This window comes from Felis catus, chromosome F2, assembly GCF_018350175.1.
Source record: "Felis catus isolate Fca126 chromosome F2, F.catus_Fca126_mat1.0, whole genome shotgun sequence".
In the NCBI taxonomy this organism is placed as follows: Eukaryota; Metazoa; Chordata; class Mammalia; order Carnivora; family Felidae; genus Felis; species Felis catus.
The window spans coordinates 44,700,916-44,725,231 of record NC_058385.1 but is presented as its reverse complement, the minus strand read 5'-3'; the positions used below and the strand labels follow the sequence as shown (position 1 = coordinate 44,725,231).

Here is a 24,316-nt window from a genome sequence, read left to right as displayed (position 1 = left end):
GGAAAATACATACACTCCCTTTCCTTTTCTGTAAATGTATGCTCCTTTTGTCAAGGTATATAGCATTTTTTTTAAGTTTATTTATTTATTATGAGAGAGACGGAGAGAGAGAGAGCAGGGGAGGGCAGAGAGAGAGGGAGAGAGAAAGAATCCCAAGCAGGCTCTGGGTTGCCAGTGTGGAGCCTGACATGGGGTTCAAACCCACAAACCGTGAGATTGTGACCTGAGCCGAAACCAAGAGTTGGACACTTAGCCAACTGAGCCACCCAGGTGCCCCAGGTATATAGCATTTTAAAATATTTGACCCAAGACAACATACATAAATTATATTTCTAAAGATGCTTTTATTTGTATTTGTTTCTACCTTTGCCTTTTTGTAATACTTAAATTTGTATTACTTAAATTTTGTGCACCAAACATTGTATTTACAGGTTAAACAATAATTATACATCTGCCCAAATATCCACCACGTAGGTCAAGTGATAGAAATTCAAGTTCCTTAGAAGCCCTTGTGTATCCTCCTCCCCTACCCCATAGAGGTATCCACTGTCCTTGCTTTGTGGTAATTATTTCTGTTCTTTTCTTTGTTAGTTTTACCAACCACGTATGGATTCTTAAACAGTATATTTTTGAGGATCATCCATGTTGATGATGAAACTCTAGTTCATACATTTTCTAAGTTATATAATATTCCATTAAACGATTATTCCATATTTTTATGTATCCATTCTCTGTTGACTAATATGTGAAGCATGTGTCATTTTTTTTTGCCGTCACAAACAGTGCTGCTATGAAAATTTTTGTATGTTTCCCATTGCTTAGTACTAACCCTTGCTACTGCCAGATTTTTGAATTTTTACCAATGTAGTGGCTATCAAATGGCCTTCTGTTACAGTTACAGTTCATGTTTCCCTTAATCACTAACAGGATTGAATACAATTTTATGTGTTTCTCATGGGGTTGGCCATTCTAATTTCCTCTTCTGTGAAATGCCTGTTCAAGTCTTTTCGTTTTCCACTAGGGTTGTCTCTTCTCATTGATTGTAGGAGCTATTCATACATTCTGGATTTTTTTTTTCAGTTATATGTGCTACATATGTAGTCTCCCATTATATGGCTTGTCTTTTCACTCTCTGTAGTGTTTTTTAATGACAAAATTTATTAGTTTTGATATAATTGAATTCATTAGTCTTTGTTAAGGTATACACTTTCTGCATCATATTTAAGAGACCATAAATATATGTTATTTGCTGACTCCTCAAATGTTATAGTTTTACCTTCCACGTGGTTTTGTTTTAATTAATAGACTTTATTTTTTAGAGAAGTTTTAGGTTTACAGAAAAACTGAGCAGGAAGTACAGTTTCCAAATATTCCCTCTCCCTGTCTTCCATGAGCACACCCCCCCCCATTTCTCTTATTAATAAATCGTGTTAGTGTGTTATATTTGTTACAAATGATAAGCCAGTAGTGGTACATCATCATTAACTGAAGTCTACAGTTTACATTAGTGTTTACTCTTTGTGTTGTACTATTCTATGGATTTTGACAGATACATAATGCCTTGTATCCACCATTAAGTTTCATACAGAATCGCTTCACTGCCCTAAAAAACTCTGCTGCACTCCACCTATTCATTCCTCCAGCCCTTCCCTCAAACCCCTGGCAGTCATTGATCTTTTATACTGTCTCTGTAGTTTTTATTTTCCAAAATATCACATAATTGGAATCATGTGCACTGTATAGCCTTTACAGATGGCTTCTTTTACTTAGCATTATGCACGTAGGTTCCTCAGTGTCTTTTCATGGCTCGATAGCTCATTGATGTTTATTGCTGGATAATATTCCACTGTATGGATGCACCACAGTTTGTTTATTCATTTACGTCTTGGAGGTTATCTTGGTTGTTTCCAGTTTGGGGAAATATGAATAAAGCTGTTATAAATATGTGCACATTTTTGTGTGGAGATAAGTTTCAATCATTTCGGTTTTTCAGTCAGAAAGGGGTCCAATTGCCTAACCAGTCCCAGTATCATATACTGAAAGAATTGAAAAATCCATCCTTTCTTCACTTTATGAGGTTCTATCTCTGTCACAGGTTAAGTGTCTATATATGAAAGATTCTGTTTGAGGCTCTGTGTTGTGTTTTCAGTCTATTTGTTTAATTAAACAAATACCATACTGTGTTAAATTTTATAGCTTTATTAGAAGTCTTGCTTTGTGGTAGGGCAAGTTCCCCCACCTTGATCAATTACTTCCGGAGTGCTTGCTTATTCTTGACCCATTGCACTCCCATGTAAATTTTAGAATCAGGAAATCAAGTTGCACAAAAACTCCTGTGAGATTTTGATTGGACTCTATTAAACCTTTAGGTCAATTTAGGGAGGATTGACATATTTGTGAGTTTTGAATCTTCCATTTCATACACATAGTATATCACTTTATTTGGAGCTTTTTCTTTAAAAAAATTTTTTTAATGTTGATTTATTTTTGAGAGAGAGAGAGAGAGAGAGAGAGAGACAGAGTGAGAGTGGGGGAGGAGCAGAGAGAGAGGGAGACACAGAATCCCAAGCAGGCTCCAGGCTCTGAGCTGTCAGCACAGAGCCCGATGCGGGGCTCGAACCCAGGAGCCACGAGATCATGACCTGAGCTGAAGTCAGACGCTTAACCGACTGAGCCACCCAGGTGTCCCCTTTTCTAGCTTCTCTTTTAAGTAAAAAGTTAATCATTTTCCAAAGTAGTTTTTACATTGAGTTTTTAAATGTTAAATTTTTGGTAAGAAAATATAAACACTATGTATTATTTTAAAAAAATGTGTAGATGAAAGTGTGACTTTATGTTGTTTCTGAAAAGATGAAGAGGAGAGGGAACCAGCAAAAAAGACTAACAAGGGACAGTCATGGAGGTAGAAAGATAGCCAGGAAAGTGTGGCATCCTGGCAATCATGTGAGGACAGTGTTCTAAAAGGAGAGTGCTCTCAAATAGTTCACATTCTACTTAAGCTCAAGAAACATGGGGACTGATAATTTACTCTTGGGTAGTTAGCAACAAGGTCATTGGTGATCTTGATGAGCAGTTTGGGTTCATAAATTCTTTCAGTGTAAAAGATCCTCCCTAAGGCTCCAGATCAGGACAAAGAAAAATTATTACAGTAAGGTGAAATAATGATTTATTTTATGAACAAAGTGTCTTGAAGGGCAGGGCCATGCCCTGCTTTGTGTAGTATCCACCACAATGGGAGTTTCCGCCTCTCCTGTTCTGTCACGCACAGTGGAGAGACCCACGTTGCTCCAGAATGGAGCACAGGAACTAGTTTCTGGGACCCCTGGGACCTCTTTTCATCAGCAGCTTTCTTAGAGCTCCCTCCCCTCCTGCCCCAGCACTGCTGGAAGAACTTGATAATAGGCATTTTCTCTACCCTTCAGTCAGTCAACACCTTCACATGTGGATTTAAAAACAGAAAGGTTTGGGAGATTTTTTTTTTTCATGTATTTTAAAAATTCCATTCTAAGCCACAGCTCTCCCTGCGTGTTCTGTTAGAGCCTTAGCTTGAATTACTGTTCCTTCCCGTCTTTTGCATACTTCTAGGCTCACTCTTTTGTGATTCTCTTAGTTTCCCAGCCCTCACTGTACTGGATCCACATCCAACTTTTCATTTCACCTGGTTTAAAACCCCTTCACCTTTCATGACAGTCTTGCGGCCTTCTCTTATTCAACAACTGTTTTTCTTGGTTGCTGCTACCATTTTCGATATGAAATTTCCAATACTGTGTTGTGACTTTTTGACCTTCTGATTTTGCCTCATTACTTTCTTAGAAAAATTTACTCTGGAATTTTAACCACTGCTTCCTTAACTAGGTTATTAATTATCACTGTGCTAACCCTACATTCTTTTCTGGGAAGGACAGCATTTAGGTGTCTATGTTGTAATAGATCTAAAGTGTAAATAAATTGCTTGTACTTCTAGTAATACTTCTGTCAGGAATCAGGAGAAGTTTAGGTAAAAGACGTTGCTTCACTCAATTGCAACCCTGTACTTTCACATCATCGTTTGCTGCTTTTCCAGAAACCTACTTCAGTCATTAATATTGTAAGCACTGTGTGTATAACAGCTTTATTGATATATAATTCACAATTCACTCATTTAAAGTATACAACTCAGTGATATTCAGTATATTCACAGAGTTGGGCATCCGTCACCTCATTCAATTTTAGAACATTTTCATTATCCCAAAAAGAAACCAGCACTCCCAGCCATCACCCCCACCCTCCTCCACCCACAGCCCTAGGCAGTCACTAATTTACTTTCCATCTCAGCCTGTACATTTGGCTATTCTAGACATTTTATCAAGATGTAATCATGTAATATGAGACTTTTGTGTCTGGTTTCTTTCCCTTAGCATAATGTTTTCAAGGTTGAACCATGTTATACCATAAATCAGCACTTCATTCCTGTTTATGGCTGAATACTGTTTCATTGTATGAATATACCACATTTTGTTTATCCGCTTAAGAATTGATGGGCATTTAGATTGTTTCCACCTTTTAGTTATTACAAATAATGCTGTTATGAACAATATTGCACAAGTTTTTGTGTGGACTTTTGTGCGGATTTTTCATTTCTCTTGCATATATATCTAGAAATGGAATTGTAAATCATATGATAGTGTCAGGTTTTATCCGTTTGAGGAACTGCCAGACTGTTTTCTAGGCTGCACCATTTTCCATTCCCACCAGCAGTTTACATAAGTTCCAGTTTTTTCACATCCTTGCCAACACTTGTTATTATCTATATTTTGCTTATGACCATCCTTGTGGTTATCAAGTGGCATCTTATTGTGGTTTTGATTTGCTTTTCCCTAATGGCTAATGATGTTATTAGTATCTTTTCATATGCTTATTTTCCATTTGCATATGTTCTTTGGAGAAATGTCTATTCAAATCCTTTGCCCATTTTTAATTGGGTTAGTATTTTATTGAGTTGTAAGAGTTCTTTATATATTCCACATCAAGTTGTTTATTAGATTTATGATTTGCAGTCATTTTCTCCCATTCTGTGAGTTGTCTTTTTACTGTCGTGATGGAGTCCTCTGAAGCACAAAAGTTTTTAATTTTGGTGAAGTCCACTTGGTTGGTTGGTTGGTTGGTTGGTTGGTTGGTTGGTTGTTTTTGCTTGTGCTTTGGTGTCATATCTAAGAAACTTTTGCCTAATCCAAGGTCGTAAAGATTTACACTTAGGTTTTATTCTAAGAATCTTATAGTTTCAGCTCTTACATTTAGGTTTCTGATCCATTTTGAGTTAGTTTTTATATATGGTGTGAGATAGGAGTCCAATTTCATTCTATTACATGTTGCTCTCCAGTTGTCCCAGCACCATTTGTTGAAAAGACTATTCTTTCCCCCATTGAATTATCTTGGAACTCTTATAGGAAATCAATTGGCCATAAATGTGAGGATCTAGTTTTGGACTCTGAGTTCTATTCCTTTGCTATATATGTGTGTCCTGCCAGTTCCACACTGTCTTGATCATTGTAGCTCTGTAGTCAGTTTTGAAACCAGGAAATGTGTTTCCTCCAACTTTGTTGTTCTTTTCAAAGATTGTTTTGGCTGTTGTAAAAAAAATTTTGGTAAAAAACGCAACATAAAAGTTATCATCTCAACTATTTTTAATTGTACAGTTCAGTATCATTAAGTACATTCATACATATTGTTGTGCAGTCCATCTCCAGAATGCTTTTCATCTTGCAAAAGTGAAACTCTGTACCCATTTAACTGTCTCCCTATTTCCCCCTCCCCTAGCCCCTGGTAACCACTATTTTACTCTGTGTTTTTATGAATTTGACTATTTCAGATACCTTGTATAAGTGGACTCATACAGCATTTGCCTTTTAGTGACTGGCTTATTTCACTAGCATGAGGTCCCCAAGGTTCTATAGCATGGTAGGATTTCCTTTCTTTCTAAGACTGAATAGTATTCCATATATGCTTTGGCTATCTTAAATACCTTGAATTTCTGAATTTTAGGTTTTGCTTGTCAGTCTCTACACAAAAGCCAGCTGAGATTTGAGAAGTACTGTTTGGAATCTCTCGGTTCTGTAGATTGATTTGGGGAGTATTTCCTTCAAACAACTATAAGTCTTCTAGCCGGTGAACATGGGATGTCTTTTCATTTACTTGTCTTTATTAATTTCTTTCAGCAATGTTTTTTCATAGTATAAGTTTTGCACTTCTTTTGTTAAATTTATTCCTAAATATTTATGCTTCTCGATGGAATTGTTTTTTCTTAATTTTATTTTGGGTTTGCTCATTGCTATTGTATAGAAATACAGTTGATTTTTATATATTGATCTTGTATCCTGCAACCTTGCAGAACTCATTTATGGGTTCTAATAGTTTTTTGGTGGATTCCTTAGGATTTTCTATATACAAGATCATGTCATCCGCAAATTGAGATGTTATATAGTATTGTGTTTAAATACATTAATCCAACAAACATGTATTGAGGACTTTCTCTGGTGTCAGGCACTGTGCGCTGTGTTGGAAGCATAGAGATAAAAGGCATGAACTCTGCTTTCATGAAGTTTGCGATCTTAATTTAGGCAACAGTACCCACCAGTAACCGCAATTCAGCATCGTAAACACTGTGGTTGAGAGATACATAAGGTGCCGTGGTAGCACTGAGGAGAAGGTCTATTACACTGGAGGAGTTAGGGAAAATTCCACAAATGAGTTTATATCGAGTTCTGGACCATTTCACAAATAAGTAGCCATGATTATGATAACTTGTCATTTCAAGGCCAAAATGACCTTGAGTATGTAAGAATTATTCTGTAGTACTTCAGCTTTAAGATTGTTTAGGTCTATCAAAATTTAAGCAGATTTGCATTAATAGTGAGACAACACATCAAGTTTTCAAAGTATATACAGATGTTTGATTATGTAGTAAATCTGTTGCTATAAAAGCGTATGATCACATTTGGAAAATTGCTATTGCATGTCTTGGCAGTTTATTAAGAACTGAAAACTTTTAAAACTAACTGGTGTTTTGATAGATTAAGTTCAAGGCCACCTTTTGTTTAAATGATGTTTTGTTTTCTGTAATTAGACCATGCTAGGTGAATTAAGTACGTAATTAAAAACAGAGGTTTGGCTAATTCAGAGTAAATGAGTACAAAATACAAGGTCATTATCCATCTCTAGTGAGACTCCAGATGAACAGTGCACATGGAACTATTTATAAAACATTTTACATGGTCAGAGCTCCTCTGGGTTGCTGTCCATGGCTTTTAAATTAAAGTATTCACAGACTTTCCTAGAAAAATGTACCTGTATTATAGAAGGATGATCCCATTTACTGTGTTCAACTGAATGGAAAATCAAAAAAGATTAGAATCTCATTTTCCATCCCAAATTAAAGAGGTAAAACATACTTTTCCTATTTCAAAAGTGAACATTTAGTATGTTGGCACATGGAGCTCATGGTTAGAGCTCTGATAACTTTGGAGAGTTCTGAGTCTCAGTTGCTTTCGTGTTCGCAGACCCTGGAGATGCGCAAGTAAAACACCTCAGGTTTAATCTCTTTCCTCGGTGCTTCATCACACAGGATGCCACGGAAAGGATTTTATTTGCAATATTTTTTTCTTTTTATGGTTCAAGAATGTGATGCTTTTAGAAAACAGGTGTTTAATGTAGTGATTTGATTCATGGAGAAACAAGAATTCGTTACTGGAAGTACACAGCTTAAACTTCTCTTAGAAATGTCTTCACCATTCGACTCCCCGTGCCTCCCGGCTTTTCCTTGCTGTTTTCTCCTCTGTAGTATTTGTGCTTCAGTTTGCCCAGACTTCTCGAGCATCATCACCTCTGACTTTATCTACGTGTCTTTTGCCTGTCTTTCTAGGCACTGTTTAAAGTTGATTTACTCAGGAGAAAAGATCGGTTAGGTCTCCCAATAAATGTTTCTGTAGTCTCTTGTCAAGCTCTCATTATATACTTTAGGAATTACTTTTTAATTTTTTTTAACATTTACTTATTTTTGAGACACAGACAGAGTGTGAGTGGGGAAGAGGCAGAGAGAAAGAGGGAGACACAGAATCCGAAGTAGGCTCCAGGTTCCGAGCTGTCAGCACAGAGCCTGACGTGGGGCTCGAACTCACAAACCATGAGATCATGACCTGAGCTGAAGTCGAATGCCCAACCAACTGGGCCACCTAGGCGCCCCGGAATTACTGAAGATCTGTCTTCCCCTTGGCGTTTTAAATTCTCCTAGGATAGAGATCATGATTGTTAGGCTCAGCACCGTATCCCAGCACCAAGAATGGTTTCTGACTACTACTAGTTGCTCAAACAATGTTTGTGCAATGAACTACTCATTGGGTAAATACTGCAGATCTTTACTACACTGTGTTAGATACTGTACTGGTAAAATGAAAATAAGTGGTCTCTTATTCCTTAATCTCAAATAGCTTAAAATTAAAAGACCTTTCTGGGCATTTGTTATAAAGCTTTTTAAGTTAGGGGAATAGTTTGATAACTACTGTTCTAGGATACAAGATCTATTTTAATACCCTACTGTAAGCCAGTTAAGTACTTAAGATGCCCATGCAAACAATTATAATGCAGTAAAGTCATTGTTTAATGGAAGAATCTTCAAAACTGCAGTTGAGAATGTATAAAGAACACCAAAGTCTACCTGATAGAGAAATTAGCATTTAAACAAGTAGCTAAAAATAGGTAAAAATGTACCAGGCAGACAAGTGGGGAAATGGTGCCACAGCACGTACAGAGGAACTGGACACAGGAAAACATGTTCAGTGTTGCTGGAGCATAAAGTTGAGCTGGAAGTGGTAAGAATGAGGAAGTAGAGTGGGCAGGTACATTTATGCCATACAAAGTTGAGAAGGTAGCTTATAGGTAACAGAGAGCCACTGAACAATTAGAACACATTTCCTCTAGAAACTAGGTTGCAAGGATTGAAATTAGAGATAGAGAAATCACTAAGGAGACTGTTGGAATGTAACATGGTCCAAATGAGAAACAAACAAAGGCAATGGAATAAATGCAAAGGAACAGGTTTGAGAGAATCTCTAGTCCATAGTGATTTGATCTGGGAAGTTAGGAAGGGGGAAGAATCTCAGATGATTCCCAGATGTTTTACTTGAACAATTGGGTGAGTGATGGCTCCGTTCAACTAAGTTAAGAAGTAACAAGTGACTTTTTAAAGGAGGAACATGATGAATCCGTTTTGGACATAGTAGTGTCAAACTTTCAGTATCAGAGCTCCACAGAGATATCTATCTGGGCTAGAGATTCAGAATTCCACGTAATTTTTGAACTGGCATCGTTGAGGTCATGAATATGGAGGGAGAGTAATAATAGGCAGAATGAGATGAGTCCCTGTGGAGCATTCACAGAAGGAATGTGATATCTTAGATACTGAGGGAGGAGACCTTTTCAAGAAAGAGAAGGTGAATGTGTAAAAAGTTTCAGTAGGATTCATTTATATGAGGGCCAAAAACTAGAGATTAGATTTGATACTTAGAAGGTCATTGTTGCTTTTATGTGGAACAGCCTCAGTGGGATCGTAAAACCTAAAGCCGGATTGCTTCAGGGTGAAGAGTGAATCAGGAAGTATATGTCTTTCTAGGAGTGGCTTGCGAAGAGAGATCAGATGATCTTGAAAGAATACATAGGGTTGGGGTGCCTGGGTGACTGAGTTGGTTACGCCTCTGACTCCTGGTTTCGGCTCAGGTCATGATCTCATGGTCCATGTGTTCCGGCCCCACATTGGGCTCTGTGCTGACGGCATGGAGCCTGTTTGGGATTGATTCTCTGTCTCCCTCTCTCTCTTACCCCTCCCGGCTCACTCTTTATCTCTCTCTCTCTCTCTCTCTCTCTCTCTCTCTCTCTCTCTCTCTCAAAATAAATAAACATTAAAAAAAAGAGTACATAGGTTTAAAGAAACTTTTGGTTTGGCTTTAGATATGAAAAGCTTGAGGATTTTTATATGCTGAAAGAGAAGAGCTAATGGCAAGAGTTTGAGGATTGACTGAAGATAATCAATGGAGTGAAGCCCCTAAGGAAAGAGAGGAAGGGGCCCAGAGCATTGGTAGAGAAACCACATCTGATGGGAAGAGAGAGGTGTTACTCTGGGTCAGAGCAATCAGGGAGAAAGGGTGGGCGCTGGCTTGGGGACGAGGATGGGAGTAGCAGTTGGAGATGCCACCTAACCATTTAGTCCCCTTTCCTTTATCAATTCTCCTATCAAATATCTTGTAATTTCAAACTTAAACTACCATTGTGGGTTTCTCTGATTTCCCTACCCACAAAATCCATTTCATTCCTGCCAAAAAGCAAAACACCATTTTTAGGATCACTTCCTTCAACCACCACACTGAATGTTGTTCCCTTTCTCAAAACTATTTCCTTTGTAAACTGTCTTTATTCTCAACATATTGGCACTTGAGTTTTAGGTCTCTCTCCAATTTCATGCCTCTTCTAGATTAATTTGGTACCGTTTCTTTCTCCCATTCCAAATTCCAAGTTAACAATCAAATATACGTCTAACAAAGTCCTGAGAGTCAGGAAGACATCATGTCTTTAAATTCTGCTCTTACAGAAAGATCCTTGTGGAATGAACCAGAAGTCGCAGTTTAGTTCACTTTTGATAGAGGAAGATACCTAACGTCTTTTGCTTGTTGCTTCTTTTTACTTTTATCTCTCTTCTTCTCTACCACTGCCACCCTGTCTTCCAATTTTTAGTATTGGAGAATTTAGGGATACTCATTTGCACCATTTAATAATCATTAAGGCATTTCATTGAGTTTCTTGAGAAGAAACTTCATGAAAATTTAGTAATAACAAATGAATAATGCAGTGATTTCACCAAAGTCATGACTTAGTCTTTTAGAATATGGTCTTTTTGTCTTAGCCAGTAATTTATATTCTTTCCTCTTATTAGCAGTTCTATTTTAGAAAATTTTATTTCAGGCATACATTTGAATGTTACCTTTTATGTTTTGTTAAAAGCATATTAAGTAGAGGTCAGTTTGAGGCTGAATTTTGCTTGCATATTAAAAATAGCCTTTGTTTATCATATGACTTCACTCATATGAGGACTTTAAGAGACAAAGCAGATAAACATAAGGGAAGGGAAACAAAAATAATATAAAAACAAGGAGGGGATCAGGGCGCCTGGGTGGCTCAGTCAGTTAAGCGGCTGACTTCAGCTCAGGTCATGATCTCGCAGTCTGTGAGTTCGAGCCCCACCTCGGGCTCTGTGCTGACAGCTCAGAGCCTGGAGCCTGTTTCAGATTCTGTGTCTCCCTCTCTCTGACCCTCCCCCGTTCATGCTCTGTCTCTCTCTGTCTCAAAAATAAATAAACGTTAAAAAAAAGTTTAAAAAAAAAAAACAGTCTAAGTAATTTCTAATCCTGCCTCTATATGGATCTAGGAAGATTTGTTAAAAATCAGATCCCTGACTCTGAAACAGAATCTCCAGGGGTGATAAAAGTATTAGACTATTGGTTCTCAAACCTGGTAGATCATCAGAACCACCTTTTAAAACATCTAGATTTCCTCTGCCATTGACAGAGAACAAAGAATTTGTAGTCTATAAATGGTTTATGGAACTTTAAGTTTTTTGTAAAGCTCCCATGTGATTCCAGTGTCCATTAGGTTTGAGAACCGCTGATTTAATGATTTATCTTCTCTGTGCAAGACACTGCACTGGATGCTACAATTATTGTAAAGATTACTAAAACAGTTTTTGTCTTCAGGGAATTTACAGTATAGCTTGGCATTCGGAACAGTGTAAAAAGGGGTGGGAAAAACTAATACATAGCAACTATATGTATTTCTCAAAAGAGCAAAGTGCCCTATGATGTAAAGTCGGTGGGGGGCACCTGGGTGGCTCAGTCAGTTAATTGTCCAACTTCGGCTCAGGTCATGATCTCATCATGGCTGGTGGGTTCGAGCCCCGCATCAGGCTCTGTGCTGACAGCTCAGAGCGTGGAGCCTGCTTCAGATTCTCTATCTCTCTCTCTCTCTCTCTGCCCCTTCCCCACTTGCACTCTCTCTGTCTCTTATAAATAAACATTTAAATTTTTTTTTTAAAGAAATGTAAAGTCAGGGGGAAAAAAGGTAAGAGTGTCAGCTATTACCATTATTAACTCTATTACTTAATATTGTTTTGAAAGTTCTAATACCGTAAGACCAGAAAATGAAGTGAGGTATAAATATTGCAAAGGAAGTGAGAAATCCCATCTTTAGGAAATGGAAAATATTCTTGCCTAAGTAGAAAACCCAAGATAATCAACTAACATTTATGAGCATTATTAAAAGCTGAGATGGGGCACCTGGGTGGCTCAGTCAGTTGAGCGTCCAACTTCAGCTCAGGTCATGATCTCACACTCCGTGAGTTTGAGCCCCGCATCGGGCTCTGTGCTGACAGCTCGGAACCTGGAGCCTTCTTCAGATTCTGTGTCTCCCTCTCTCTGACCCTCCCCTGTTTATGCTCTGTCTTTCTCTGTCTCAAAAATAAATAAAAATTTAAAAATAAATAAATAAATAAAAGCTGAGAACTGATCAGTAAAGAAGGTCAGTTACCAAATAAATTTTAAAATGGTGTCTTCCAAACCAGCACAAAGAAGCATGTTTTCAAAGACCCTACTTGTAACAATATGCAGAAAAATCTACAATCATACTTAGAAATTTGTATAATGAAGTAAACTCTAGAACTTAAGTAAATATAGAACTATCCAAACTATAGAACCTACAGGACCTGAGAACAATTTAATAAATGGAGAAATATTTCATATTTGTGAATGGGAAGAGTTAATGTTTTAAAGTTATATATTCTTGGGGTGCCTGGGTGACTCAGTCAGTTAAGTGTCTTGGTTTCAGCTCAGATCATGATCTCACAGTTCATGAGTTTGAGCCCCATGCTGGGTTCTGCACTGACAGCGTGGAGCCTGCTTGGGATATTCATTCATTCGCTTGCTCTCTCCCTCTTTCCCTCTCTCCCTCTCTCTCTCTCCCTCCCTCCCTCCCCACCCTCACTACCCCCCCCTTGCTGCCCCTCCCTGCTCTCTATCAAAAATAAATAAAAATATTTTTTAAAAATAAATAAATTTATATATTCTCCTTACCCCCTCCAAATTTCTCTGTCATTTAATACAATTCCAATTAAAATTTCAGGGTTTTTTGTTTGTTTTTGTTTGGCCAAACCTGACAATGTATTTCTAATGTTTACCTGAAGAATAAACCAAACAGACTTCTGGAGAAAAAAAAAAAAAGTGAGTACTTACATGAATAATTAAAATAATCTAGTACTAATTTAAAAAATCAGAATGTAATAAAAGTGGAAATTTTCATTATTAGGAGGAGAGATACACTAACGTTTATTATTCAGTGTGTTGAATCTGGTGTTGGTATAATTATCTAAATTTGTGGAAAAAGTAAATTCCATATGGATTAAAGATTCAGTGAAAGTAAATAATAGGGAAATGTAGGTGAATATGTATGTAATCTTGATGTGGGAAAGGTTTTTAAATGTATCATAGTAAAGGCAGAAACCACGTTTAAAAAAGGGCTTTATTTGACTACATGAAGATTTGAAGTTTCTGTACAATAACAACCAACTAACTGAAAGTCAAGTAAATTAGAAACAAGCATTTATAATATGGTGCCCATAACTTAATATGAAAAGATTATCATAAAAAGATTAACTCATATTGTGCTGGAAAGGAGGGAAGCACATGTAAACTTAAACTTTCAGAAAAGCAGTATGGCTATATGTATCAAAAACTTTAGAATGTTGTTATATCCTTTTACCCACTTCTAGGAGTGTAATCTGATGAAATTGAGATGTGTAAAAGATAGTTTTAAGGGGATTTTGACAACATTGCTTAATAAAAATTGAAATCAATGTGTATGTCTAGAGACCCACTTCTTGAAAGTCACCACTCGCCATTTCTAGGGTGCTGCTCTCATTTTCATGGTCAAAGGTCGAGGCATCTCCATTCCAGGCACCAGAATGGAGAAAAGGATGAAAAAGAGCATGCCCCACCATCTTTCGAGGAAGGTACCCGGAAGATGCCCTGTAATACTAGCCAGTATTAAGTCTTAGGGCCACATGTACATAGCTGCAAGAGAGACTGGAAAATGTTGTCTTTATTTGGAATGGCCATGGGTTCAGCTAAAAATGTTATTCTGCGGAAGAAAGAACAGATATTGAGGGACAGCTACCTCTCCTCTGCATTTTCGTCTTCCATTTCTTAGCTTAGCCCTATTTTGAAGGCCCAAACTATATGTCTAGTCTGCAGATCATCTAGGTGAGTCCTTGACTCCTTTCTCCTATCTGGGAGCTGCATGTCTCTCTTTGGGGTCTATCACTAAATTCCCCAGCAGTATGTTATTCCTTGAGACTTGATGCATTCTTCCTACCCAAATATGGGGAATTACTTGCAGTGCCTAGCACGTGAGGTTATTGCTATGAAACATTACCAGCTGGTTTATAACATTTGGATGTAGGAGAAGAACCAACTCTAAATCTCCTGTTCTTCCTTTCTACTCCCTCCGTACCCTACGTAAGTAACCAGGAAAAACGGTCAGCTTTGCGCTGCATTGTTTGGAAGTTATGAATATAGAGGGAGCAATCCTTGTACCGTTTTCTGTCCTTTCATACATCGGAGATGCTGTGTATGTTTGTATCTGAATCCCAACCCTTGATGATCTTTCTTTCTGATTTAAACAGGAAAGAAGCATATTTGTGCCTTAAATGATAGGGAAATATTTTTCAATATTTTATCTCAACGAAACTTCTCTCTTGCCAGCAACTCTATTTGCATACATCCTATGGTGAAGCCATGACTGTTACCTAGCTTTTCTTTAGTATTTCAGAGCTGTTACTCGTTAACTGGCCTGTGTCAGAGAGGAGAGAAATGGGAGAGGGGGAGAGAGGGAGACAGGGAGGGGAGACAGAGAGAGGGGAACACTGCCATCTTTTCTTAGTTTTGTAACTTTTCACCTCAGATGATTCTGTGCTAGCTTAATGTATATAGAGAAACTGTAGTGTTCTTAGTTACACCCAAAGTTGTACCAATTCTGTATCATAGCTATTAGCTATTAAATTCTGTGGGAGACATGAAGGACAGTAGACATCCTATTTTGCACGTGAGGACACAGATTATAAAAGTTAAGTAACTTTGCTCATGATCATACATCTAGTAAATGTTGAAGCTGGATTACATATCCTGATCTTCCTAATTTCAATGCCTGCTTCTCAGACGTAGTGATATACTGAATCCATGATAATTATCAGCTGAATTCTTCACCTATGTCTTCACATATGTGAGTGGTGGTCATATGGCCATGGAATTGTGTATGTTCTGTGTGGTTTCAGAGGGGGGCGCTGGTTAGAAATGAAGGTAAATTTTAACTATGTGTTAGAAGAGGCATTTTACAACAAATTAGGCTTAATGCAGAAATGGAATGGGGATATTTTTTGAAGTAACCACTGTCCATCACAAAATATTTAGACAGGGTTTTGAAGGAGACAGAGTAAAGTAGTAAGAAAGTACTGGACTTGCAGCCTGGAAATATCAGTTCTGATTTTACCCGTGTTTATGATGTGTTTGAATTGAATTGTCTGTTTGGGTCTCCGAACTTTCGTTTCCTAGTGCATTCAGGGAAGGAGCTAGACTAAATCACCTCACATTCCCATTGCCTTTTAGGTGAGTGGCTTACATGTTATGTGTGCTCATTAAATGTTTGTCAAGTGAGTGTCACAGCATAGTCTCCTCTCCCACTGCCAATGCCACATCCTTGATCTTCTCAGCTCAGAGTGCTCTCTCCCTCCTTTATGCTGGGATTTTGTCTATCTGTACCTCTCATTAAATTTATCACTTTCTACTTTGTAGTGAATTTCTTTATGAGACTGTTAGTGGCAAGATCAGTATCATACCCACTCCTGTATCCCTGTTCCTTACACAGCGTAGGCATTGGTAAATATTTACCTGAGACATGAAAGAATTAAGGACAGCAGCTTTGCAACCATGTTTTTCTCTTACTTTCTTGAGAAAAAGTCATTTAGGCTTTTATCAGCAGTAGACAAATGCATGCCAACAGTCTGAAGAGAAGTCTGTATATTTGCTGTTTGAAGTGAACTTAAAACTTGCTGAGATGGGACACTGACACTGACAGCCACCTCAACCCAGTGTCACGTACTGAAAAGAAAAAAAAAAAAAAACCTACTAAACTGCCACCTGGAACTCGTTAGATATTTTCATTTACGTTTTGCTGCCTTGACATTGTATCACACTGGGAATCTGAATATTGTTTGGCTTTCTTTCAAGTGTTGTTTCCTGAGAAGTTATTTGCCTAAGATTCATTCATATTCCTCTAATCTTTCTCCCTTTCCCCTTCCGCCCCTAGCTCCACCTTTTTTTCTGCTACTTTCTCCTGGCTTGCCTTTCTTTCACTCTTTAAAATTCAAATAAAACCCAGGGGGTTGAACTATAGTATATACGGTGAGGTGGAGAACCAGGTGGGAAAGTGGGGGAACCTCATAATTCATAGGAAAAATAAAACACCTCAAAGTTGTGACTAGCCTGCCTCAGATGTCCCTCTATGAGAACTTCCTTGAATCCCTTCACCTTTTTTACCCAGTCGTTAATGCCTTTACACAGTCTCTCTCCTCTGTGTTTACATATGTTTCCCCAACCAGATATGGGCTACATTTCATTCTTTGTTATTATATGTTGTTGAAAAAATAAGTGTGTGGGCGTGATTCATCCAGACAATTTCCTGTGGTTTTCTGAGAGTTTTTTCACACAGGCAGGCACATTATTCCTATTTTATAGATGAGGAAACTATGACTTAAGAATCCAACTTGCCTAACGCCAGAAAGCAAGTAACTTGAGGAGCCCACATTCAAATCTAGGGCTTCCTGGAGCCCCCGTTCTTCACCTTTTTCTCTTTGCTTCCAAAATATGTCTTTCACTGTATTCCTTTCTTCCACTTTCCACCACTGCCATCCTTAGCTCTTCATTACCTCTTCCTTAGAGCTTTGCTCTGTCCCCTACTTTGTCTCCCCATTTGTGTCTTCTTTCCCATTCCTGCTTATGCAGCATTCTTTTGATCATATCATTTCCTTTGAGATACCTGTGATGGCTCCTCACTTCCTATAAGATAAAGGCCGAACTTGCTGATATGTCATGAATCTGCTCCATGATCTGCCCCCATTACCTCTCCAGCTGTATTTCCCACTCCTGCTTCCTCTATGCTCCTAAACTCCAGCCTCCCCCACAACTTCACTATCCCCGACCATGCACGTGGCAACATCCAGCTTCTTTGTCTTTACCTGTGCTCGTCTGTGTGATTAAGGAACACCCTTTTCATCCCTGTTTTGCTAGTTGAAATTCCACCCATCTTAAACCTATGCCTTCCATTAAACATTATACAGTTCCCCTAGTTGGAATTAATCTCAGTGTGTGCTGCCTTTGTATTATACTTATTTGTGACTATGGATGTCCCCAGTAATGCATTAGAAGCCCTTCGAGAGTAAGGACCATAACTTCAGTTGACTATATTCCACAATTTCATACAATAATTTGTCCATAAAATACACTCCATAAAATCTTGGGTGGCTAAAATGAGTCTGACTTCCAGGGCAACAATAATGGTTCTATGTAAAATTCAAATTGACTAATTGAATATGGATTGTTTCTTGACCTAACACTAAAGTACTGGATTTATAAATAAAATTCTTCCAGGTAAATAAAATGACTAGGTTTTCTTTTGTTAAGAATGAAAAAGAAATCAAATTTATTGTATTCTTCAGTATTTAGTATGCTATAATTATAGTCTGTGTATGTGTGTGTGTGCATACATATGTATATATTACACGTGTATATAAAAACAGGGTCTTAAATTTTTAAAGCTTATATTTTCCATAATATATTTTAAATAAATCATTAATTGCGCTATTGAAAATCTAGTTGCAGTGTTATTTTCTTTATATTTACTTTGAAAGAGACAATAAAGTATGGTGCAAGAGTTGATTCACATGGAAGTACATATATTGGTGTAAAAAGTCCATAAAGTTACATTTTTTTGGTTCTAATTTAATGTGGACTGTTCACTTCTTTACCTAGCTGTTACCTACTCTTTCAAACCAATCTTAGGTGTACTTCCTCTAAGAGAGCCCCCCCGCACCCCAGTTTATATTAGTAGCACCTGCAGTTGCTTTCCTCCCGCCCCCAATAGTTATCATGCCCAGCATAGCACCGTGCCTGAAGCATGGTTAGGCATTCAGTAAAGGTTTGTAGAGTGAACAAATGAACAGTTGTAAGAACTTCGCAATTAAATGCGTGTGCGCGTGTGTATGTGTCTACCTCCACTAAAAGCAAAGTGGCAGATTTATGTGTACAGATACAGAAGACTGTTCATGGTACACTCTCTAGTGCAATAAAAACAAGTTGTAGGACAGAAAAATGATTCTGCTTTTGTAAAAATATTTGTGTGTGTATGTTGGGAAAAGGTCTGGAAGTTATACGATACATCAGCTTTCGTTATGAGTTAAGAGGTTGGGAGTGGAGCGTGAGAAGTGGACTTTCACTGTTTAGTGCATTTTGCATTGGTATTATTTGAATATTTTCATGAAATTTGTACTGTCTTTGTAATTTTTGAGTGAACGGTAAAGTAAAATGTTAGTGGCTCTGCTCATAGTATTAAATGATACTTTCGTATCAAACTGAAACTGTTTTCAAAGAGAAAATTTGGCATTCCCTCCCAGTTTTTGTAGAAGGAAATTATTTTCTTTCAATAAGTATTTCCTGGTGCTTTTGAAAACTTGTAGGACTTAGGATAAAGTGGGCTGCATTAAATATTTAAGGCATAGTGGCTCCTGCGTTGGGAAACTAACTCTTCCCATTCAGTCTGAATCATTCAAGGCCAGAACAGTAGAGGCAGTTTTAAAAGGTAGTAAGAAACTAACTAATTTTCACTGAACAGAGATAGCAATCTTCATTTTTTTGGAGCTTCCTTGGCCTTTATTTTCAAACACACTCCTGGGTTCTAATGGATAATTTAATTTTCATGCCACGGAGTAACTGGTCTTAGTGACAATGGTAAACCTTTCTTCTGAGCCCAGGCCCCAATTGAAAGTACCAATTAAAGATAAGATAATTCACCACACCCTAATTAAATTGGTTATCCCACCCCTTGCTTCCTTATCTTTTTTATGAACCAGGAAAATGGTCTTACTAAAACAAGTTTTGTTGAGGCTTCAGAGGCTTGGTTATTTTAAGGTCGTTCCTAAAATTTTTTCACATGGTCCAGTTGCCAGACAGATTGTACATCAATTTCCTGCAGCATTTGGCAGGCCAGTGCATTCACCGCCTTAAAAACAATTTGAATTTATTGATTTTGAAATTTGTGATTACTTTCTAAAGTTTTTCCCCCATCTAAATTTACTTTGGAAAAAATATGCACAACAGAACACATTGGCCCATTTTCGTGCCAAGACTTTCAGGGAAATATTTCATATGATTAATATTGTGTGGCTAATCTGGTGTAAAAAATCAATTTTATCCATTTTAACTTATGAGAGCATGACCATCCTGTGTGAACTATTTAAAGAGCCTGTGACTTCTCTAATCCAAATTTAAGTGTTTGTTATTGCCTTTATTTATATGTGTTGTATTAATCACTGTCAATTAATATTGGGCCACATTTCTTTTTAAGAGTTGAAGCATATGTTGTTAGCAGACCCACATCTTTTCTTTCCAGAGCAGTACCCTAACCTTGCCTTGGGCAAGCTGAAATTAGTGGACTCTGGACTTGGCTCAATTAAATACTATAGTTCATGGTACCAGGCTATTTTAACAGGTCTGGATTCAGTTAGAAACCTTCCATTCCTCCTTATCTGTCTATTCCTTTAAACCCACTTGTCCTAAAAGATTGGTGTACTCTCTCTTATTAAGAGTCAGAAGAGAAACAACATTATAAAATCTTTTTGATGATTTCATTCCATCAAACTCAACTTTTTTATAAAACATTGGACCATTTGTTACTTGGTGAGTGCATTAATCTGAAAGCTTTAATGTAAACACTTGGGAATCAAGAATAGCTATTTGTAATGCTTGTACAACAGTCTATTATCCGTAGAGTTACAGCACCTCACAAATAACATGACTTCCACCCAGGGAATAATTGACTCACCACGGAGGTCTGGCTCCCTTGTCTCGTTAAATCTTTTAGAATTGCTGAGAGGTGGCTAACAATTATTCTTCTCTGTTTGGCATGTGTGGAGAGTTAGGCACTAAGCAGTTAGAGGTCACGCACAGAATAATCTAAGGCGGTGCTGTTTGAGTATTAGTTCTTGAATCACTGCTCAGCAAATGTTGAGACTTAACTCCTGAGAGCCATCTCATAAGGGGATGCACTGATCTACCCATTCTAGGCATTGGCAGTCAACTGCCCTCAACTACAGATTGTTACATTTTATTATATATTTCACCTTGATCTTTATATAATTTCCTCACAGCATTTATGAAAACATCTGAACTGTCTCTTATTTGGCATTCTGATTTAAATTTTTTTTTTAATTTTTTTTAACGTTTTTATTTATTTTTGAGACAGAGGGAGACAGAACATGAAGGGGGGAGGGGCAGAGAGAGAAGGAGACACAGAATGGGAAGCAGGCTCCAGGCTCTGAGCCATCAGACCAGAGCCTGACACGGGGCTCGAACTCACGGACCGTGAGATCGTGACCTGGCTGAAGTCGGATGCCTAACCGACTGCGCCACTCAGGCGCCCCTTAAATTTTTTTTTTTAAGTTTTTAAATGTTTTTATTTATTTTTTGAGATAGAGAGTGCAAGCAGGGGAGGGGCAGAGAAAGAGGGAGACACAGAATCTGAAGCAGGCTCCAGGCTCTGAGCTGTCAGCACAGAGCCCGACGCGGGGCTGGAACTCATGAGCCGTGAGATCATGACCTGAGCCGAAGTCGGATGCTTAACCCACTGAGTCACACAGGATCCCCCTGATTTAAATTTTAAATGAAGAGGGGCCCCTGGGTGGCTCAGTTGGTTGAGCGTCCCACTCTTGATTTCAGCTCAGGTCATGATCCCAGAGTCGTGGGAATGAGCTGCAAGTCGGGCTCTGCACTGAGTGTGGAGCTTGAAATTCTCTCTCTTCCTCTGCCTCTCCCATGTATGTGCACAGTCGCTTTCTCTCAAATTAAAAAAAATTTTTTTTAATAAAAAAAAATAAAATTTAAATGAAGAACATTTTTAAAAAGCAATGTAAAATTGTCTTGAAAACATTTAGATTTGACCTTAATTGCTGTTAGGATTTAAAACCCTTTATTTCTGTTCAGGGAGAAAAATAATGTTTTAAAAGTACATAACTGATCTGAAAGAATGCTGTATATATTATCTGTAAGATTTGCATGTCAGAAATCCACCTGCAGAGTGTTTTGTTTTAGAGCTCCTTGAGAAGATGAATGCTATAGATGAAGGGATGTTAGGATAGGTTTACATTTATTTAAAGTGTTGGGATGGGGCAGGCAGGAAAAACCTTGAATTCGAATTCCTTCATGACCTTTTAAGATAATCTTTGATGCTAGCTCAAGGGAGGTATGAGAAATGTGTGGCTTCAGTTGAATAAATATTATACTTCAGTGACTTTTTAATTTTTTAGTATGGAGGGACTAGCTGACAAATACAGGAGAAGCCTGATTTTCAAATCTTCATTCCATTATTTAAAAAATATCAAATGTATTCTGGCCAATAATTCTCCCAGATGGTTCCCCCTTCCTTAGTCAAACCAATACAGACTGGTAATTGAGCCTTAGTTAGTAATTGATAAGTGTACAATATTTACTCCCTGCCCTTATGTATTTTCCTGCCTTTGATGGAGGGGTTAGTTAAAAGAAATTCTTTATGCATTTTTCACTCATTGTGGGTTATATTTGGCAACAGCCAATTGATCTCCCGATTTTTCTCTCTGCTTCCATTCCTAACTCCCCACATTTTGTCCTTCATTCTGGAACCAGATTGATTCATTTTAAATATAGATCAAATTATGTCACCCTCTCGCTTAAAACACACCAGAACCTCTCCATCACAGAGTAAAATATGAGGTCTTTATTATGGCCTACTGGTTCCATTCATGTTCTGGCACCTAGCCACCTCTCTGGCCTCATCTCCGCCCACCCTTTTTGCTCACTTTGCTTCATCTGTGCTGGTCTTCTTGCTGAACTTCAAGTAAAGTCAAGTGTACTTCTCTGAGGCCTGTGCTTTGGCTGATGCTGCCTGGAGTACTCTTCTTCTCACAGATATTCTCTCACTTCATTTAGGTCACTTTTCCAGTCTTTCTGTTCCCTTACCCTACTTTGTTTTCTTTCTTAATTGGCACTTATCACTACCCAGCAACATCTTACATATGTTTGGTTATTGTCTCTTCCTTGATCTATCACACAGTAGGTTTCAAGGAATATTTGTTTAATGAATGCCTGATAACTATCTTGGATGTTTAAGAACTGGGTGTAAGACTCTTAGACTTTATAACCTTGAGACAGAAAACTTTTTTTTTAATTTATTTTAATATTTTTTATTTATTTTTGAGACAGAGAGAGAGCATGAGCAGGGGAGGGGCAGAGAGAGAGAGAGAGACACAGAATCTGAAGCAGGCTCCAGGCTCTGAGCTGTCAGCACAGAGCCCAACGCAGGGCTCAAACTCACAGACCGTGAGATCATGACCCGAGCCAAAGTTGGACGCTTAACCGACTGAGCCACCCAGGCGCCCCGAAAACTTTTAACATAAATTCTGACAGTACTTATCCATGTGGATTTTCTAGCCTTGGTTGAAATATAACAAATTCATGTGATGGTTTGTTTTTTTTTTCACAATATATAGCCAATACCCTGACTTCCCCCTCTCCCCAAAAACAATATATCAAAATATGAAGGAAAGACAGGAGAATGTATCTTGAGTAAAGTTCTTGCAAGTAATTTTCCTTCAATATTTTCTTATTGTCGAACTTTTTTTAAAGCTGAAAGTTAATACAGTGAACACACATTAGCCACCTAGATTTCAACAGATATTCTCCATATTTGCTTTATTATGTATGTGTGTGTATGTGTTTGTGTTCCCCAGCAAGTTGTGACACAAGAGCATACCCTGAATCTTTCCCCCAAATGGAAAATCTCTGACTCAGTGGTTATAATTATTTCTGTTGAGTTTCATTGTCCAGGTGGAGAGACAGTAGTGAGAAGCATACTAAGGTTGGATATGCCTGGGCGGTCTCTGTAGTAATTATGATATATGCCTGTCAAGATGGTTATAGAGAGACATTGTCATCTGAATTGTCTGATACGGTCTGAATTCATTGCCATGGTACATTTGGAGAGGCTTTTTTTGTTCCCTGTTGGTGAATTTTCTTTTTTTTTTTTAATTACATTGTATCAGCTAGGCAGGTGATACAGTTTTTTCCTAATATTAATACAATCACTCCAGCCTTGTTGTGTTTCCTGTTTGCATGCTATTTTTATGTCCATTAACTTTTTTCTTTTTTTTTTAATTTTTTAATGTTTATTTATTTTGAGAAGAGAGATAGAGAGAGAGTGCGAGCAGGGAAGGGGCAGAGAGAGAGGGAGACACAGAATCTGAAGCAGGCTCCAGGCTCTGAGCTGTCAGCACAAGGCTCGATGCAGGGCTTGAATCCACAAACTGTAGGATCATGACCTGAGCTGAAGTCAGATGTTCAACTGACTGAGCCATCCAGGTGCCCCATTTATGTCCATTAACTTTAACCTATCTGTGCCTTTATATTTAAAGTGAAGTATGTTTTTTCCCCCAGAATGTTTAAAATGTTCACTTGTCTTCTGGTCTCCATATTTTCAAAGAGAAGTTTATGATGATTTAAATTGTTATATACAAGGGATTAATACATCACCTGTACATGTCACTTTTCTCTGTCTACTTTCAAGATTTTTTTCTTGGGTGCCTGGGTGGCTCAGTCGATTAAGCATCTGACTTCGGCTCAGGTCATGATCTCACGTTTCATGAGTTCGAGTCCCGCATCGGGCTCTGTGCTGACAGATCGGAGCCTGGACCCTGCTTCAGATTCTGTGTCTCCCTCTCTCTCTGCCCCTCCCCCACTCACACTCTGTCTCCCTCTGTCAAAAATAAATAAATGTTAAAAAAAATTTTTTTAAGATTTTTTTGTTTTGTTTTTTCAGCAAACTTAGGCATAAATATTTGTCATTGCTGTTGTTTTCAATCCTCTTTACAGTTGATGAGCTTCCTAAATCT

The 24,316-nt window shown here is 38.0% G+C and overlaps 2 protein-coding genes across 3 annotated transcripts in view; one reads left to right on the top strand and one right to left on the bottom strand.

Annotated features, from left to right (window-relative positions):
• The window catches only part of STK3 (serine/threonine kinase 3), a 278,518-nt gene that overhangs the window by 229,400 nt on the left and 24,802 nt on the right, over positions 1-24,316 (top strand). The window contains exon 11 of one of the 2 annotated variants that reach the window (XM_023248602.2): positions 13,195-13,292. The exons of the other annotated variant lie outside the window; for it this stretch is intronic. Coding sequence (XP_023104370.2) covers positions 13,195-13,242 — 48 coding nt within the window. The 3' untranslated portion in view covers positions 13,243-13,292. Of the gene's footprint in view, positions 1-13,194; positions 13,293-24,316 lie in introns of those variants that run through there. 2 annotated transcript variants of the gene reach the window in all.
• LOC105261378 overlaps positions 15,913-24,316 on the bottom strand; it is a 33,487-nt gene continuing 25,083 nt past the window's right edge. The window contains exon 5 of the mRNA XM_045049942.1: positions 15,913-16,223. Coding sequence (XP_044905877.1) covers positions 16,165-16,223 — 59 coding nt within the window. The 3' untranslated portion in view covers positions 15,913-16,164. The remainder of the gene's footprint in view (positions 16,224-24,316) is intronic.